Source organism: Sycon ciliatum, chromosome 1 (assembly GCF_964019385.1).
Source record: "Sycon ciliatum chromosome 1, ocSycCili1.1, whole genome shotgun sequence".
NCBI lineage: Eukaryota > Metazoa > Porifera > Calcarea > Leucosolenida > Sycettidae > Sycon > Sycon ciliatum.
In genome coordinates this window covers 74,444,020-74,464,695 of record NC_088643.1, presented here as the reverse complement: position 1 = coordinate 74,464,695, position 20,676 = coordinate 74,444,020, and the positions used below count along the sequence as shown (strand labels likewise).

At 45.9% G+C, this 20,676-nt stretch overlaps 1 protein-coding gene and 1 long non-coding RNA gene across 3 annotated transcripts in view; one reads left to right on the top strand and one right to left on the bottom strand.

The window, feature by feature from the left end:
- Positions 1 to 12,320: 12,320 nt before the first annotated feature.
- On the bottom strand, positions 12,321 to 13,225 carry LOC135807102 (uncharacterized). Its single transcript, XR_010551458.1, has 2 exons — positions 12,954 to 13,225; positions 12,321 to 12,626 (listed from the first exon to the last, which is right to left on the bottom strand). It is a non-coding gene; the product is annotated as an uncharacterized LOC135807102 (long non-coding RNA).
- Positions 13,226 to 16,862: 3,637 nt separating this feature from the next.
- Positions 16,863 to 20,676, top strand: part of LOC135805409 (uncharacterized) — a 72,530-nt gene continuing 68,716 nt past the window's right edge. For both annotated transcript variants that reach the window (XM_065319438.1, XM_065319437.1), the window contains exon 1: positions 16,863 to 17,747. In XM_065319438.1, coding sequence (XP_065175510.1) covers positions 17,682 to 17,747 — 66 coding nt within the window. In that variant the 5' untranslated portion in view covers positions 16,863 to 17,681. The remainder of the gene's footprint in view (positions 17,748 to 20,676) is intronic.

The window sequence follows — 20,676 nt, the reverse complement described above, 5'->3', positions numbered from 1 at the left end:
TGTGTGTGTGTGTGTGCATATTATATGCACACACACACACACAAACAAATACAGTATGTGTGTGTGTGTGTGCGTGTGTGTGTCACAGTGTGTGTGTGGGTTCAAGCGTCACAACTGCAATCGTGGTGCGAGACCATCTGCTGCTGAGAGAGCAGCTCTGCCCCTCAGCTGCCCACATTGTAAACGCAATTTCCGCCGGCAGCAGGACCTAGCCAGACATTCGCGGTTCTGCCTGTGATCCGACTCCCGTTTTCTGGTCCCCTTTGCATAGGGGTGACACTTGCCCATCTGGGCAGTCATGCTGCTAGTAGTAGTAGTAGTAGTAGTAGTAGTAGTAGACACATCCTTTATTGCTGAACCCACAAATAATTGTGATACAAATTGTAAACCATCCGAGGAAGAAGAGAAAGCCATTAAAAATTAAAAATTAAAATTATTAAAATTTTGAAGGACGCTTCACGCAGCTTCATTATACTTGAATTGTTTGCAGGCAACCTGCCTACACTCAAGAGAGCACTGCATTTCACACAAATCCATTGGTATCGTTACAACGTTTCGGTCTTTATGACCATCATCAGGAATGAAGTGGACATGGAAAGAACAGCAGTATAAAAGAAGGAGGCAAGCAAGCAAAGCGCGGTACATAGTGACAGCGCGCGTAGAGAAGTGCAAAGCACGTCATGGCGGGTGTGCATTACTACATATACATGACAACACAAGCACAAACGGCGAGGAAAGTAGATACTGCGCTACAGCAGTGATAACAGCCCAGTTCCAGTCTCACACCACCAGTGAGGTGTCTAGAGCCCCGCGCCACTCGCAGTAAGGTGGTGTTATAGCAGATCCCAGCCACTGTTATTGTTAATTTCCGGGGATCGCTCCCTGATATTGATGGCCTCCCGGATCCTCCTCCTGGGGCGGTCACGCTCAGAACCGAGAACCCGGATACCTGAGAAAGCCGTTGCTCCCAATGGCAATGGGTCAGATGCATGCTTGGCCGCGAAATGCTCACCCAGCGCGGTGCCGCTCACTGTGTTGCGTGCGTCGTCGTTGCGTCGTCGTCGTCGTTGCAGCAGTCATGAGAGTCCTCCGACAACACGAGGGCAGCATCGATCTGTTCGGTTTCCGAATTGGGCAGGTCAAGGAGCTCCTCGCACATGTGCTGAGCTCCAACTACTTCCGGTTTGGAGCGCAGGTGTACCACCAGAAGGATGGTGTGGCTATGGGCAATAACCTAGCGCCCCCCTTTGCCATCCTGTACATGCATGACCTAGAGAGTTCGCTCTTGCGTAGTGCACCTGCCAGCCCAGTTCTGTACAAGCGCTACATCGATGATGTTTTCATTGTGTGGAACCTCGGTCCGGAACTTCTGCAGAGTTTCCTACATCACTTCAATAATGCCGATCCTAATATTAAATTCACTCACCAATCCACGGAGTTGACTGGCTCAATCAATTTCATGGACACGACCGTCCATGTGTCACCAGATGGATCTATATCCTATGAACTATACCGCAAGCCATGTCACAGCGGACTGGTATCAGACTACAACTCGTCAGTTCCCAACCAGCAAAAGAAAGCAATTGCTTCCTCTGAGTTCCTGCGTGCCGTCCGCCTATCCTCCGATGCCGACACCCTAAAAAGAAGTGAAGAAAAAGTAACCAACATCCTAAAATTCAACAACTTCCCAGAGTCAGTTATAGTTTCGGCACGTGAACGAGCTATGCGCCCCCGACGTGTCAGAGTGCAGAATGAATACCGTGTCACCCTCAACCTACCGTTTCACACCGAGTATATCCACAACAAAATTCATAAATTACTCCGGAAGTACAAGATAAATGCCCAGCTGATTTACAGGAACCGCCGTCTAAGTTCTATGATTTGCACGTCTGCCCTCCGCAAACCACCATGCCGCAGGTATGTAGACCCGTCCAGGCCCCGTAAACGGGGGCGGCCCAAAGCTGCTTGTGTCGCCTGCATGTCCGGTTCAGGGGCATGCACGGAGCGAAATGTTGTATACCACCTCGAATGCAAATGTGGTGATAAATATGTCGGAGAGACGTACCGCAGCCTCGCTACCAGGACAAAAGAACACAACGACGACGCACGCAACACAGTGAGCGGCACCGCGCTGGGTGAGCATTTCGCGGCCAAGCATGCATCTGACCCATTGCCATTGGGAGCAACGGCTTTCTCAGGTATCCGGGTTCTCGGTTCTGAGCGTGACCGCCCCAGGAGGAGGATCCGGGAGGCCATCAATATCAGGGAGCGATCCCCGGAAATTAACAATAACAGTGGCTGGGATCTGCTATAACACCACCTTACTGCGAGTGGCGCGGGGCTCTAGACACCTCACTGGTGGTGTGAGACTGGAACTGGGCTGTTATCACTGCTGTAGCGCAGTATCTACTTTCCTCGCCGTTTGTGCTTGTGTTGTCATGTATATGTAGTAATGCACACCCGCCATGACGTGCTTTGCACTTCTCTACGCGCGCTGTCACTATGTACCGCGCTTTGCTTGCTTGCCTCCTTCTTTTATACTGCTGTTCTTTCCATGTCCACTTCATTCCTGATGATGGTCATAAAGACCGAAACGTTGTAACGATACCAATGGATTTGTGTGAAATGCAGTGCTCTCTTGAGTGTAGGCAGGTTGCCTGCAAACAATTCAAGTAAAATTATTAAAATAATTAAAAATTAAACAAAAACAAAAAAGTAGTAGTAGTAGTAGTAGTAGTAGTAGTAGTAGTAGTAGTAGTAGTAGTAGTAGTAGTAGTAGTAGTAGTAGTAGTAGTAGTAGTAGTGTGTGTGTGTGTGTGTGTGTGTGTGTGTGTGTGTGTGTGCGCGCGCGCGTGTGTGTATGTGTGTGTGTGTAGATGAGTGCGTGCGTGCGGGTTGGTGCATGTATTTGCCAGGTAGCTTGGTTGGTCGGTACACGTATGCCTGATTGTGTTGGGTCTGTTGCCAACGGGCTCGGATGCTTGAAGGTGTGATGTTGTACCTGCTACCTTTGTTGGTTTCAGGGTTCATATACTTTCTTTTTGAAGTGTACATACCTGTTGACCGATGGACTTCTGGCTAGAGGAACTCTTGTGTAATTGATGGTACTAGTGAAGCCTTCATCAGATCCGCTCCGATTTAGCCACCCACACTACTTGTAGTATCATGTATTAGTGCCTTCACGGGAGCAGGGGTGAATGCAGTTGGATCCCGGGACGGATACCTTGATGCCGTCAATCCCTTTTCTGTACCTTGTCCTCGCCCACATACTGAGGTGTGGCGAGCCCATTAAGTGGGATCATTTCCAAAGTCCACCCAGAATTGGAGATTTCAGAGTTCCGGCCGTTGGGCGGCTCACTTGTCAAATGAGTTATCTTTCCAAGGTTCCTTTAGTACATAATGATCTCATGTATCAGGTACAGAAGCCTGCGGAGAAATAATTCGGAAATATCGCGGAAAAAATAGCGAGATAAAATGCCACAAATTGTGGGGAATTAGTAGTATAGTATTTGTTCATATTTCTCTAGGGCAGTCCCCACAGACCTATGGTCTCCATAATTGATTGCGATACGAAATTGACTTGGTGAAGCAGCAAGTCGGACCCCCCGACCAATGCCGGAACTGAGTTCCAGCGGTCAGCGGGTAAATAAGAAAGAGAGGAATAACAAAATCGAGAGGAGGCTCGTGGCAGTACAAGTCCAAGCGAGACTTGAGACCTTGTGCAGGTGCGACGGCTACGTGCCTCGGAATAGGGCTTGAAAGTGCTACGTCACTCCATAGCAATGGCATAGCAACAATTTGAAAAATTCGAAAACTGGATCCACCTGGATCCAGTTTTTGTATGGATCCAAGCACATTTCAAGCGGTCTCACTCACAACAAGGTGATGTTGCCAGTGAAACTGACTGATTTGGCTAGTGGGGGCGGGGTGACAACTGGTGGCGAAGTAAAAGTTGCACCTGCATACGACATGAGTGGGTTGCTATGCACCCACATACTGAGGCAATAGCAAAGTCACACCTTAGTGGATCCAAAATAGAAATCTGATGTCAATTTACTACTCCCAGGCCGTTTTTGACGTCATCACTTTCAAGCCCTAAGGCAGTGATTGAGGCTTGTGTAATGTTGTGGTAGCAGCAGAAATTGGGACCGATTTTGGCACCATCATTGGCATAATTCCAGCATAATGACATTAATTCCAGCATAATGACATTATGCTGGAATTATGCCAATGATGGTGCCAAAAACGTTACATTTGGCGCTTTCGTCGATTACACGCATTTCGGTCAATTCTAGAATACCGTATTATCTCTAAAGCCTAGTTCACATTCGACGCAACGCCGACGGTACGGGACGTATGGGCTTGTCGGGAGGGCTGGGGTGAGCTGTAAAATCCTGTACGATTCGTACGACACGACATGCAGCAGTCGTTGCGACGTTCAACGTCGAACGGCGCGAGTCATAAGGCACGGTCCGTGACGGGGTGACTTTCGGACCTAATTTCTCGTTTTTCGGGACTTCTCTTCAATTATTTCCCCTTGAAAGAAGCGGAATCAAGTTCACAATGCCAGATTTTTATGAAGATCAAAAAATTAGCCCTAAAAGTTGTGGCATTCAAATAATAGCCCCAGGGAATGATAGAAGAGTTCGTCTGTCACGCTTCTGAACTATCCCTAAATACAATAGGTGACACGAGATCTTATGTTGCTAAAATTCAACTCAAGTCGTGCTAGCCATTCTGTGAGTTATGATGGGAAGCGCAGTGTTCGAAATGCTAAAAATTTCCAAGTACGAATCGGGAGTAGTCGGCGCACGACGCCGTCTCCTGTTCACACTCGAATTGCAGCCGTTTTGTACGCTTGCGTCCCCGTCCACGCCCGTCTACGGTATGAAAAGTTGGATCGATCCAACCAAGAGTCCATAACCCAAGAGTATGCAACTGTGATCTCTTTTCTATGGGCCAACCGCGCGGCGCGCTGCCTTCATTACATCATTCAGCTGCAGTCCGCGCACTGCGGAAAATCAAACACCGCACTTTCCCTCTAGTTTGAAATGAACTTTCGTACGGAACTGGAGTTCACGCGCCAGAATTCAGAGATTGTGTAGGTACTGGAACGAATCGAGCAAAAACGGATGGGCTCGTGCGAGAAATTGAGAGTTTGAATGCATTCTTTCAGAGCGTGATGAAGGCAAGTTACGTAATGAAGGCAGCGCGCCACGCATGCACCCATAATCACAGTTGCATACTCTTGGGTTATGGACTCTTGATCCAACTCTTCCCGTCGCTTCCCGATCTGTACGGTAGTACGGTTGCGTTCCCGTTCCTGGTGTTCACATTGGACGCCGTCAGTCCGTCCCGTCGCTTCCCGTCGATCCTTACGTCGCGTCCCGTCGCGCCCCGTCGAATGTGAACTAGGCTTAAAGGGGCACTCCGGCTTCATTTTCGACGCCGAGTTTTCGATGCCAAGACGAAGGTTGGTGAAAGAGAAGACCCCTCGAACAAGAACGAGTCTCCAGAAGCGATCGAGTCGAGCAGGAAGGCGACTTTTGAATTTCGGCCGAGCGAGCGCTGATGACGTAATGAGGGATTAGCTTGCCAGTGGAAATGCATCTGCGCACATACATTTCACATACTTTTTGGCCAATTTTCAATCGAAGAGGAGGTTGTTTTCTATGTTCTCTCAACGTCGTGAGCGATCCCGTCTTCTATACCCTTCCAGGTACCCTGAAGGTCCTCCAGAGGAGAATTTATCTCCATCAAAGCGTTGTTGATCCGCTAAATTCGTCTCGAGACATATTCACCCAGTGCAGTGCTGACAAATGCAGAATGTTGAATGTGTGATAATTGTCGACGATGGACAGAAAGGTTGATAGCCGCTGTCGCAGGGAAAGTGAAGCTGCTGGAAGTAACAACGGGGAGCTTGTTAGCATCACTTGATCAAAGCAGCTAGACGGAATCGGGGAGTACTGACTATTTGTCTCGCCCTCAGTTTAGTGAATTTTATGATCAGAAAAATTTTCGATCAGGATCCCTTCTGCAAGATGTGTAGTACAGCCTACAGGTGATTTCTGAACTTGACGATATGGAGACCGACCAGTAGACCTACCAACAACGTGTACCTGCAGGAAATTCACCCAAGGCTCTTGCTAATGCTATCCTCTTCAGTGGCTGTTTTTTTTTTAGTAAAAATATGTTCACTTCTCTCAACATACTCCTGCATGGCAGCAAGAAGGTGCGCTATGGAATTCAACGCCACAATCTTCGCCCAGCTGTGGATGAAGCATGGTCAAGTCATGGCAGTACATATACTTGAACCAGATGAGAAATTGAAGTTCATTTGTGATGCGAAGTTTGACAGCCCCAGTGACCGAGTCAAGCGTTGTCTTTTGCCGTGGCACAAATTGCTGAAGAATCCGAGATGGTCTTGGAATTATGCACATGGATACTACCAAAAATAATGGTGGTATGAACCATTGTGGAATGGGACAGCTCACGGAGAATACTGGAACAGCTCAAGTATTGTAGCGTTGGTCACGCGTTGGTCACGCTACAAGTCCAGCATTTGCGTATACGCTCAGCGTACTGTTGAATACGACGTTCACTACAAGCTCAGCATTTGCGTATACGCTCAGCGTACTGTTCAATACGACGTTCGTTCTACCATACAACGGTCGCATGACAGTACGTTGCTGTTTGTGATTATTTTCCATAAATTGCGTTTATTTTATCTTTCACAATGAGTTCAGAGTTTTACTGCTAGAGACAGTTTTGCCGTTCTAGAGAGAGAGAGAGAGAGAGAGAATTGTTAATAAAGTTAGTTTCGAGTTGTTAGGTTGTTTTGCCTCCAGGCCTGCTACAGTATCTCTAGGTGATTGCAAATCCTGTTCTGGCTGATAGCTTCGGCCTGCTGCGCCCGTCCATGTACAATGATGGGAACATGCATTTCTGTTTTCTACATATTTGCTATCTACTGTACTGTGGTATTACAGTTGCAGGTCCCTTATATAGAAATATGTTCAACCCCCCCCCCCCCCACATACCCACATAAATATGAACTAACAATTTCACTGTTGGACTCGCCGGCGGCTAGAGAGCAAAGGATTAATTTATAGCAAAGAAAAGGACCAGGGAACTAGAAGTTACGCTATAATGTCTACGAACAATTTCACTGTATTTGAAATAATTTTGTTTGATACCCTGAGAACTCTGAAACTTTGCAGCACTGTGGATTATATGTGGATACAACATTTATGGAAGGAACACATAGTTCAAATAATTATAGCACTGAATTGTTGAGATTGTGAGCACATTCCAATCAGTACTCTACATATTTATAAGCGGTGGCAATCGTTAGGAATAGGTCGTGAGTTGTCAGAGTGCTCTAGTATATGAGAGAATGTTTTGTTTGTCTAATCGACGGCTCGTTTGAAGCCAGAGTTGTTTGAACTTGTTTCAGTCAACTTGATTCTAGACAGTAGTCGAAGGAGTACTATGAAGTATACACCAGGCGTAGTCTGTAACGTATCTCGTAAGAATTCTGTCGGTACACATCAGGTATCAGCTTGCAAAGATGTCTCCTCTCTGTTTCTTGAAAGCCTGTATAGTTGGACTGTGGCTCCAGCGATTCCCTTCTCAGAGCAGGTACCATACTCAAGACGGTCAATGCATATTGGACAGACCTGTGTGCACAACAGAAATGGTGGAGAGAAATCTCTCAGCTTATGAACACATCAGTGAAGTTTGAACTGCCGTTGTTTGTGGCCATCAGTATAAACCTATCGACTATAAGAATAATGTGCAAAAACCCTCTATAACTACAGCTGGGGCCATGGAATTATAAAGCATCTAACTTAGGAAACTACCAATTCTGGTCGGAGCCTTTGTTGCGTTCGAGGCCTGCAATTCATGATGGCTATCGTATGTTGCATTGACCAGAGATCATATAAAACTTCCATGCCACATTGAAACACGCGCTACTTTCGAGTACTTTGGTATCCCCACCAAATGGGCATTCGTTCCCGGGGTGGCAGGCGTCCCCATTCGTTATGCCTGGATCAGATTTCATTGACACCAACTGTCATGAAGAATCATTTTTACTTTGACTGGATTTCAGTACAAGTTGTAGAACTGCAGAATAAATTTTGTTGTATTTGGGCAACCATTTCTCTACAAACGCTCTATTTAGAAAATAATTTTTTTATAAAATACATGCCCAAATTCCACATCTACCCAAATCGGAATACTTGATCACGTATTCAGTCCTACACGGAATGTTTAGAAAACGCCAGGGAATAGGAATTTGCTAACGAGAACTCCAGGCCAGGGTACTAGCATACGAACAAAACAAGATAAAAACTCACCAGTATACTTGCAGTAATTCATGTCGGTGTAATATTCACGATAAGCAACGAGGCACCCTCCGATTTGGTCAAGCTGCTTTGAAGTCTGGTTGTTCAGGTGATACAAACGGGCTCCCCGTTGTTACTTCCAGCAGCTTCACTCTCCCTGCGACAGCGGCTATCAGCCTCTCTCTCCATCGTCGACAATTATCACAGATTCAACATTCTACATTTATCAGCACTGCACTGGGTGAATATGTCTCGAGACGAATTTAGCGGATCAACAACGCTTTGATGGAGATAAATTCTCCTCTGGAGGACCTTCAGGGTACCTGGAAGGGTATAGAAGACGGGATCGCTCACGGCGTTGGGAGAACATAGCAAACAACCTCTTCTTCGATTGAAAATTGGCCAAAAAGTATGTGAAATGTATGTGCGCAGATGCATTTCCACTGGCAAGCCAATCCCTCATTACGTCATCAGCGCTCGCTCGGCCGAAATTCAAAAGTCGTCTTCCTGCTCGACTCGATCGCTTCTGGAGACTCGTTCTTGTTCGAGGGGTCTTCTCTTTCACCTACCTTCGTCTTGGCATCGAAAACTCGGCGTCGAAAATGAAGCCGGAGTTTAACCCTTTGCCGGTCTAACTCAATGTATGTGAGGGGTGGTCAAGCAAATACATGTACACACAACCAGCAATAACTCAAGAACCATGTGATGTAGGTATGGGTAAACCATATATTTTCAAAATCTGTATGCCTGAACGCGTCCAGAAAATTCTAATATGACTAGGTCCAGGCAAGGATAGGGACCATGGTAGCCCTTCAAGTTGAGAGAAAATACAATTGCGAATGAAATACACGAATATCACAGCACGAAGGGCATACCAAGTTCGTGATGGAGCTGAAGTCGTACGATAAACAATCAGGTAAGGGCTACGTCTTTACAAGAAATGTAGGCTCTCTACAATACCGCCATTGAACACCAACACCTTGCCATCGGCGATACGCCAGCAGCAGCAATTCCCATTCCACGATATCGCAGTTTCGGTTTGTTCATCTCAGCGCTGCTCGCGTCAGATTCACTCTCGCTCAGATGAGTACTCAGGCGCGAGCTTACGCATGCCGTGATTTTCACGGCCAGGCGAATCAGCTGATCGCACCTGACGAGTCCTTGTGACAGTCGCTGTCGCCGTGTCGGCAGCAAGAAGGCTTAAGCGCTTCCTCTCTGTTTGGAGAATTTTGTTACTTCATTCGTGGACGATATATTTTTGAACTAGCAGTACTCAACGGAGCTCTTTTTCTCAACACACTACACTGCAAAACCTCCCGGGACATCCAGCCTGGACTGGTGATGTTACTGCTCTCAGAACGCTTGTCAAACACGGCCCCAAGAGATGCACTCGCATTCTTGAAATGCGCGCATGGCGGATGGTCGTCTTTTCCAATTTCAACAAACTTCAGTCGATCGATTCGGCAAAAATTTGTATGGTAAGCATTGTTGTTTTGCACATCGTCAGAAAGCCGTGGACCTCAGCTACGCGTAGAGCAGGCGACAACTTTCACACCAAGGTTCAACTCGAGTTCAACTCGAGTGACAGGACTGCACCCAAAAAAGGTCAAACAGGCTAGTAAGTTGTACCAAGAGTAGATAAACAAGTTAAGAGTGTGCAACTCGCCATGAGTTGGCCCACGGCGGAATTTTTTGTTGACGTAATCTTTTCGACGACGCACGCGCTGCGAGCCTTTTGGAGAGTTTTCCCTCGTGCACTTGGCTGGGCTTTACACTACAAGTACAAGGTCGGTGCCCAGCACGTGCTCTCACACTGCTCTGTGGCAAAATCCGCGTTTCTCTGAAAAAAGGTGACGTAAACAAAAAATTCCGCCGTGGGCGCGGGGTATCTGCAGATTGTGCAGGAGAGATCCGGAGTTGCACACTCTTGTTTATCTACTCTTGGTTGTACCCTGCAGGCACGGTGACCAGCTGACTGGTGTACGCAGGAGCACGTGACCACTTGTTCAACCATGTTCGATTGGGAATAAAGGAGGAACGCTGCATCGCAGCCTTTTCGGACCAAAACCAGTCGACTCAGCGTCCAAAAGACTACAACATATGGGCCAATCGCGGTCATCCATGCTTTTATAAGAACGAAATGGCGCTTTTAGTGACATTTTGCATACAAATCCCCATCTAGTAGGGCGCAGTCACCCAGTTTCGGTGGAAGTGCGCGAGTTCGATTGGGATTCAAGTAGGAAGGGAGCGTCTCAGCTTTCTCGGACCAAGACCATTCGACTCAGCACCCCGAAGACTACAACTGGTGAAATTTTAATTTTTGCCTTAACTTCCCCTTTAATATAAGCACGGTCCTTTATTTTTTCAATGTACCTCCGCCCGGGCCCCGTGCTACTAATGGAGACGTTCCTTTATTGGCGACTGTTCCATTATTATTTCAACCTCATTTCAGAGGCATGTTGCCATGCCAAATTCATGTATGACACACACATTTCAGGGTTTTTTTCGCCAACACAGATATGAATAATACACAGTGTGCTTATAATGGAGACGACGACTTTATTTTTTGAATGCCGCCTAGGCCTTGACGGATTATGCTAGCATAATTTTTCGCATAATTCCTACCAAAATCGAATAATCGCATAATTCGAGGCAAATTGCATACGAATCGCATAAATTGGAATAATCCGCCTGTTCGCATCAAATTCCATACAGTTGTACAATGTTCTACAACTACAAGTACAAGTACAAGTAGATGCCCCAGGAAGTCGTAGGTTTACGACTCCCTTGGTAACATGTCCAGTCCACACTACAATCAGTGTAGGTCGTAGCTAGGTCGGACGGTGGGTTGACCCCAGGGAGTCGTCAAATACCGGGAGTGGAAACGCCGTTAATCTTGATTATCCATGCTCGCCTCGCGCAAAATTTTTGCAGTGCCTTGAGTACCTCAGCGTCGTCAAATGCAATTTAGAGTAGCCTTGAGTATTTTTTGGGAGAAAGCGTCCATCAGAACGTGTATACAGAGATATTTGCAGTGGTCTGCTGGTTTACTAGTAGGAGGACACCTAATTTATCGGTAGGCGTTATCGCAGTGTTGCGATGTATGACTGGAGGCCCGATTCACGCGCGGATAGTAACTTGACTTTTGATGTAATTTATCGAGGAAAATAGCTCAGCCTCAGTAATCAAAGCCACTTGGTTCGACCCACGAAAAAACTTCTCGTAACCATTGTCCTTTCCATATAGGTGCTACCTGTGAATTTTCTCGGTGTAAGATGATATGCCACTGACTTTTTGAGGGACCCTTTGTTTCTAAAACATTATTGTTTTTTAATGACGACCACATTATTATAAAGTCAAGGAATTTCTCTTATTTTCTTCTTCAGTGTAAGAGAACATCACCGCTTTCAGTATGTCTCATGTCAAGAGGAAGCATGACAACGTATATGCACCACCAACACTGAGAATCCAATTACAGATTTGGCCGATTGTGGCGAGTATCACAGAATTGACAATGCACACCGAATTAAACTGTTCTAAATCCCTCTCTCTTTCTGTCTCGCTTCTCTTTGCCAACTTTGGGTGTCAGCAGTTACGCATGCGTACATGCACGCACCAATATACGGGTGCGCACGCACTCATTGGCATGCACAAACTGCATATGCACACACACGGCATGCACGCACATTCACACACATACACACACACTGGAATGCATGCATGCACACACACACACACACACACACACCTGGTCCTGGTAAACACTGCCATTACGGTCACCTGTCCCCTTGCGGGACCGACAACATGGAAGCGACGGCAGAAAGTCGGTAGTCTGCCAAGAGATTAGGGACCATATTCAATCGGCACGACGAGAGAGCCATCTTTGGCAGCACACACACACACACACACACACACACACACATACTGACATGCCCACACTGTGCATGCACACACACGGTGGATGCTCATGTGTCTTAGATTCAATTATCTTTTCAAAGTTTGGTAGATTCGGAGACATGTTGGCCAGAATTTCATGGCCGAAAGTCGCCAACACCGGCTTGAGGCTAGTTAACTCAGGCTTTCTGCTAGCTTCCAGTTCTCTTCTCACCGCAACAACACACCAACCACCATGGTATATTTTAGGTGTCTCTGCAGTGCAGTTGACTATGGCGGTGGGCTGGGGTGCTCCTGCGGATGATGCTGGCATGATGGACGGCTTTCTTGCCACTACTGTACCGCAAATTAAACTTGAAAACACAGCTGATGTGGTCTCCAGGTCTGGACAAAACGCACACGGAAAACAGCGCAGTATTTCTATATTAAAATTGTCACAAGTATTCATCCAGGTAGAGAATGCCATGTGTATCCTGATTCCTGACCATCACATAGTTTCTTAAATCTACCATTGCATTTCATTTTACGAGTTTCACATAAAATTTTATGCACGATCATTGGGCAAGTAAAAGAGAAGCTTCCCTGGGTCTGTACTTGACTGCAGGTTGATAAATCGAATGCTCTGTACATGCAGCATGCATGTGTAACAAACCAAAACAAAGCTATTCAGTGATAGAAGTATTCACTCGATAAAGCTTGGTTTTTACTCACCTCTCGCCCAAGTTCCTAAAACATCAGCCGTAAAATGGCTACCGATATCTCCCTGTCCAGCATGACCATGCACTGCCGACGAATCCACGACGAAGAGTGATACTACAAAAGGGAAGCGGAAATCTGACGAGAAGGCTTATGTATGGTCGAGACGTCTAAACTGCTCCGCTTGCAGGAAGAACCAAAATAAATTTTGACATTTTGAAAATCCCGCGGAATTGGTGAATGTGGCACAAAAAAGATTATTTGAAAAAAATCGGCGTGCTCCAGCGCGAGGCCGGCCCGATCCGAGGCGAGCATGGATCACGCTCGCGCATCTCGTTTCCACTCCCGGTATTTGACGACTCCCTGGTTGACCCCGTTGAACATTTGCTACTACATATCCATGTACAGTACAACGCCCTCTACAAAAAATTCCCTGTTATTTTGCACAGAATCATCATAATATTAGCAGCATATGTGAGCATAATGCGGCATAATATGATAACGTTTAGCATAAAAGTAGCATAATTCTGCAATTTTTTCAGCAATGCGAAAAGCATAATTTCACGAAAATATTAGCATAATCCGTCAAGGCCTAATGCCGCCCCAAGGTGTTCTATTATTGGAGACGTGCTATTATTGGAGACTGTGCTTATATTAGAGATACTGTAAATCAACTAACTTTCGCTGGCGATTTAATTTCGCTGATTTCGCCGCTGGGTACCAACCTTGATAGGCGACAAGCCTCTGGGTCATCCTAATAAAGATATTATTATTATTAACCGGCCAAAGTAAATCGCAGGCCAAAATTTGTCATAGAGGCAAATAATGCATTATTATTATTATTATTATTATTAAATTTTTGATAGGGCAATCCCCACAGGCCTAAGGCCTTTTGACAGGGTACCCTAAAAAATGAAGAACAGAATTACGGAAGGTATGCAAGGAAGAACTTGAGCGGCATTATTGAGCCATGCCTGCATGTGAGGGCAACAAATACCAATCGATTACTTTTTTGAAAACCCCAATCGGCCAAAGTTAAATGACGGCCAAAAGTTTCATTTCGAGATCGGCCAAAGTTTCTCACCGCCCAAAATGTGTTGATTTACAGTAATACGGTAAGTTATTGTTGATGCACAGTTCGATTACACAAAAAGTGACAAATTCCGTCGTTAGAATTGATTTTATCCAATTCCGTCGAATCCGTCAATTCTGAAGAGAGGGCGGAATTTCTCTAAATCTGGCGCCAAAATAATTGCACAGTCGGTGTGTTACCGGTCTGGTCATGACTCAAGCGCGCGAAGAGCCTCCCTGGCCGGCGTGTGCGCGATGGGTCCAAGTGCGCGCGAGGGTGTACGTGATCGCTTTTTACGATTCATCTATAATTTTTGTTTGGTTTGTCAGTTGTGTGACATGACATGAATAAAATGCGTTGTGAATTCCAGTCGTTTGTTTACCATGGTTTTACAAGGCCGGAATCCGCTCATTATATTCAGGTCATTCCAGAATTTAAAAAAACAGTTCCATAAACGTGTAATCGAAAGCGCCCGTTGTAACGTAACGTTGTTAGCATAATCACTGGCATAATTATTATTTGGGCATATTTAAATGGAAAGCATAATGCAGCAGTTTTATCCCAAATACCGAGCATAATCCGCCAAGGGCCAGCAGATGCGAGTACCGGTACGTGTATCTCATTTTCTCGAGTACGAGGTGAATTGCTATTTCTGGACATTGTACATTTCTGGATATTTCGAGTAAAATAATTTTTCGTCGCGTGTAGAGTCAAGTCAGTCGATTTGATGAAGTTTTTTCTTGCCGTAGTTGACAGCTGGGTTGTTGTAGTTTCTCCTCGTGTCGGTGCCTTGTTGATAGCCTTTGCTTGTGAGGCATTTCAACGAGTTTTGTGGTACTATGTCGCATGATAATTTTGAGTAAAATAAGAAGTAATGGACGAATCATGTGCACTCCACTTCAGACGCTGTATTCTTGGACCTGTTGGCTGGAAGTGTGAAGAGGCCAACTGCAGTCCACCAATAGCAATAGCAAACATAACAAAAATGGTGCAGTATAGGATGCCTTTTGACGCTATTTTACTTTCATGTCCAGAATTCCATACACTGAAATTTAGGCCAAAAATTGGCCTGTCGAAAACGTCCTGCTATAAAATTTCTGGGATCACAGCATGAGCAATTGTCACATATTTGGAAAGATGAAGGATTAGGCCATACAATAGATACAAAAAGATTATGAAAAATGTAAAACACACAGCCAGTGGAGCTCTATTTTATTTTCATGTCCAGAAATTGCAATTCACCTCGTACAGCTCGTCACGTGCTCAAGTTTTTCTAGCCGCGGCGCATTTCATCTTCTTATTAATTATTTTTGTATTGCCATATTGGACATCATGCCATCATGGCCGCGGCCGTGTGGTTTGCGCAAAACTTCAAACAGCGCTCCCATATACCGGTATAGGCCACGGAGTGTCACCCAAATCAGCGCCACCAATATCACGACGACCGTCATTTCAGCACTCCTAGTTCAGCGCGCCCCACATGATTTCACCCTTGCCCTAAAATAGCGGCGCCCATTTCAGGTTTGTCCTAACATGGAGCAACCTATTTTCACACATGACCCAATATAGCCGGCTCATTTCGGCCCATTTCCAACATCTTGATCGTGGAAAATGGCTGCTGAGAAGACATAGAGTCGGCGGACGGTGACGCAATACTCCCAGTAGTGCCGACTGTTCACTGGTACTATAATTATTTGTGTGAACGCTTCCGCTCAATTCCACAATCTCAGACGAGAACAGCACCAGAATTTGCCGTTTAATATCACCATGCAGTGGACGTAGAGTTTCCGTACTTTGCAACGGATTGAAGGGTGTCTGCGTGGTGTGTGCGGAAAGAACAAGATTCAAGAAAAGAAAAATGCTACAAAAGTCAAAGGCCTACACCATGTACACGTAACACGTGGCAGCAGCGCTAAACACAGCTATAAATAGTCGTACCATGGTAGAGGCGACGGTTTCAAATAGGAAATAGGTTGCAAACCGGAACGGACTCAATATTCACTTTCTCTCTTGGTATTTTGATTAGAAAACATATGTCACAGTGAGACTACGATGTGTTATACTCCGAGCCAAAATTTCATGGCTCTGCGATGACCAGAAGCGCCATATCAAGCAGGTGAGTTTTTGACGTGTTGCTTCGCACTGCGACTTGAGTTTTACGACTTTCGAAAAATCAACTTCTTGTCGCAGGTAAACAGCGGCTCGCCTCTCGACAATAAAGCACCGCATACCAATCAAAACTAATGGAAGCACACACAAGGCTTATTGTTACTCTGTACTGGCCGTCGTGGAGCGATAGCAATTACCTAATTTCAGACCCAGAGTGAATTTGACGGGCACTCTAAAACGTGTCCGGTTTGGAGCCACCTCTGATTTGAACTTTTTTGAAGCGAAAAATTGGGCAACTTGGAGGCAATGGGTCAACACAAAGGAGTGGCTCAGTTCGATTGACTCTGGCCCCAGAGCAAACTTCAACATGCCAGTTTCCTTCCACAAACATATTTCGAGTGAAAAATCAACGTTGATGATCGTTTTGGGTCTATACAAATTTGGCTGTCAAAACGTTCCGGTATCGAGCCGTCTCCTCTACCATATGCTGAAAACGGCCCCTAGTCCCTACCGTACCATGCATGGGCAATTGGGCATGGGCCATGCGGCACCTCGGATAGACCAAGCGTACATGACCAAAATGGGTTCATGTATGGGTTATTATTTTGATACCATGCGTAGCCACGTGGCCAAGCAGACTGCTGCTAGCATGCTACCAAGAGCTACTAAGAGTACATAACCTTATGTACTCTTGATGCTACAACATAATGTAATTATTGTAATTTTGTAATTTTAATTTAACCCTTTCAGTGCCAAGGGGGTCGGAAAAATTCAAATTTTTCTGAGTTGAGCTGAACTCAAATTTTTCATAGCTCAGCTGTATATCCACGGATCTTTACAAACGATGGCTCTCTGGAAAGATATCATGGCCAGGCAGACAGCTGTGAAGAGATATACGCAGCGAAAATAGTCTTCCTCGCGAGGGCGCCTGAGCGAAGTCCGTTTTCTGCATTTTCGTAGCATCTGCACTTTCTCACGCGCGCGATCGATCGCAGTGCAGTCAACTTTCAACGCACGGAATTCGGACAAAGTTGGCCTGAAAGCCGCTGAAAATCTCGATGTTTTGATACCCAATACGCATGGGTTGCCGCGAAAGAAATAGAGAAACCCGCGATGCGCATACGTCATGTTTTCTACGGGCGACAATTGTTTGTCCGAGCGCGCGCGCTTCAAGCTTCACCCTGGCGATATCTATCCTCACGGACACAAAACGATGTGATGAGTCGATAGCCAAGGTCTTCCTGAACACGTAGAGTGGTCGTTTGTAACTCTCCTGTGTGTAGAAGTGGAGATACGAATTTATTTGTACACACATACTCATTTTGGGCGACTAAAGTCGCCCGTGGCACTGAGAGGGTTAAGGATTCCCCGGCCCCACAGCTCAGGCTTGTGGCTCTCCAGAATGAACTCTTTCTTCCTGTAGATCTCCAGTTTCAGTAGTTTCAACCGCCAAGCACGTTTGGTTTTGAGTCACTGTCACTGTGTCAAGGTTTTGAAGAATCTCCTATAACTATTACTTATAAGCCCTAATCGAAAGTTTGTCTCAGCTGGATGATCTAGGAATGCATCGAGGTCGTCCGAAACAACACCCGAGTGGGGACTACGGTTCCGCTCTATGTCTTCAAGCGGTAAGTCGATGTTGAGCGTTCCTTTCTTTTCTTTTTCGTCTTCTCCGAAAGGCGAAGCGTGGCCTAAAATTTCGCTGCTTGTAGGGTTCTGAGCACTGAGTCAAAATGGAGTTCACCCGAGATGCTCCCTTCGTCCTATTCGGATTCCCAATCAAACTTGCACACTTCCAACCAGGGAGTAGTATTTTGGGAGTAGTATTTTACTACTCCCTGCTTCCAACATTGGATGCGTGCGCCCTACTAAAAATAGGGATTTGTGTAAAAAATTTCACTGAAAGCATCACTTCGTTCTTTATTAGAAGGACGGACGAAGGTAAAACTCTCAGGATATGTAGTATTCAGTATGCTGAATCGATACACGAATGGCCTTGGTCCGAGGAACCTGCCATACAGCGTTTTACTTGACCCTTATGGCGAACGCGATCCCCTAGTGCTGCGTGCGCGTGCACCTTTTACTGTGCTGTCTGTAGCGCCTACCTGCGAGTAATCCGGAGCAGTCAAGTGCACGCACGATTTCGCTCAAAGTAATTATTAGTTGGCTCCTCCAGGCTTTTATCCCTAGGTGGACCTCATTCACCCAGTGGCTGCGTTCGATTATGCACTTGAATCGATTCATGAATCCATTCACATGGGGTGATGTGAATTCATGAATCGATTCAAATGCATAGTCGAATGCACTCACTATGACAGCTTGATCCAGAAACCCTCCCGTCTTTAGGGCGCGTTCGAATTGTCTTCATCGTTCAAACAAATTTTATAAAGAGATTAGTTGAGGTGTCCCATTAGAACGGTTTCTATCATTTTTAGAGTCAAGTTTTCAGTGGAATTGTCATGGCGATGATGACGTCCGATCAGATCGACCATCTCCACGTGCGACGTGATGTAGCTATTCCAAACCCTTCGAAACTAATCCACCTCTCCCATCGGATGAGGTTGTGGAGTGTCGAGGAGCTTTGAATTTCTGAAGAGGCCAATAAGGCCACCTCTTCAGAAAAACGAAACTCCTCGAAAAGTCAAAGAGTGACAATTCGAACGCGCCCTTAGATAATGACCAAGATCAAAAATCGATAAATACACGAACTGAAACACCTTCAAAAGTTCAAGCAAGACTACAATAATTATTGGTGAAAAATTGATTTTAGGCCATACTGATCCTTGAAGGGTGGTGGCGTTCCTACAGATGCTGAAAACTTGCCTTCTAGCTGTGTCTAACGCGACCATGAACATTTTTTTCCCCTTTTTAAATAATAATATCTTTGTATGAGCTAAAATAAAAGTAGTGAAAAGTAGCGCAGCGTGGATTCGTTGGGAGGCACATAGGGGACGGGGAGGTTCACTTGTCATAATGACTCGACTGACCGTTCTTCGCCGATAGATCTATGCGGCCCATGGCTGTGATCTGCAGAGCATGTTGCTGCTGCTGCTGTGTGCCGCCACGTCTTTGCACCAGTCCTGGAGATGTCCTCAAATTTATAGAACACCCCATGATCCAGGATTCCTATAGCATGCCGCTGTTGTTGTTGCTGGATTTTATTTTAAGTCGCAGCACAAACAGGCACATGTGGTGTGTCTACATAATTATGCTAGTCCCATAGTTATTATGACGTATAACGACCCATAACACACATGAGCCTTGGAAATGATGAAGTTACTTTCAAACTCAGCAAATGCCAGTCCACCTTAGTCCAAGGTTACCAATAATATTTTCAAAACGAAAAGTTTTCGTTTGGGGGTGGGTGGGTGGGTTTAATGGAGTTTCGTTTTGAAAATAATTATTGAATGCAGATGGAGAATGCCCAATTACTTCTGGGTGTCGAAAATTGACATCAATGTTTTATTGGAATTCGTTTTACCTGCAGAAAAGGTGGGTGGGTGGGTGGGGGCTGAAAAATACTAAAACTTTTCGCTTTGTAAAAACAAACGTTGTTGAAGAAGTATAGAGGTGGAAGGAAGCGAAGAAAAGGCACGGACAAGGACAGTCACTAGCTGTTGTGAACCCTCTGGTTCTCTAAAGTGTCAGGAACGAACGACCACACGGCACGAGGACAACTATTTATTCTCCACAGTATATTGACTTCGATCGCCTAACAATAATGAATAATGAATATTATTCCCGTAGCTATGCAGAAGACGTTACTTCAGTAACGTCTGGCGCTAGCCAGGGTCCACACAGCTTTAATTTGGTGTTTGTTTGTTTGTTTGTTTGTTTGTTTGTGTCACGGCTGGAGCTATCTTGTATCTGTCCCGTATCTGTCCCGTATCTGTGACTACAAAGGCTCTACAGGATTGTACATAACAGCTGTCCACAATATTTGCGGGCTCCTGTATCTGTCCCGTACCGTACCAATATTTGTCGTATTATGTATGCGACTCCCTGATGTAGAGGGAGACTTGGAAAGAAATAGGGAGACGAGGAGGAAATTAAATTAGAATAGACGCCGAATAGGTGATAGGATGCGTCAGCATAATCATACTTTGGAAGAGAGATCCCGTCGTCTCCAAAATAAGCGTGAACGAGCGATTCAGCGCCGGTCACAGGAAACGTCGGAAGAGAGATCCCGTCGACTCCAGAACGCCCGTGATCGGCAGAGTCCGCCGGTCCCAGGCAACGTCAGGACAGACATCCCGTTGAGTCTAGAACGCCCGTGATCGGCAGAGTCTAAGCCGGTCCCAGGAAACGTCAGGACAGACATCCCGTCGAGTCCAGAACGCCCGTGATCGGCAGAGTCAGCGCCGGTCCCAGAAAACGTCAGGACAGACATCCCGTCGACGCGCAGAAAAAACTAAATCTGCAGCCTCTTTTGCCGTCGAACAGGATACGTATTTTAGGAGACTGTAAAGTTACCGGTATGTAATGTCCAAATTTTGACGTGAGCAGCAGGTCACTCGCGTTGATTTTTCGACGTGCGAGCCAAATAACACGAACTGA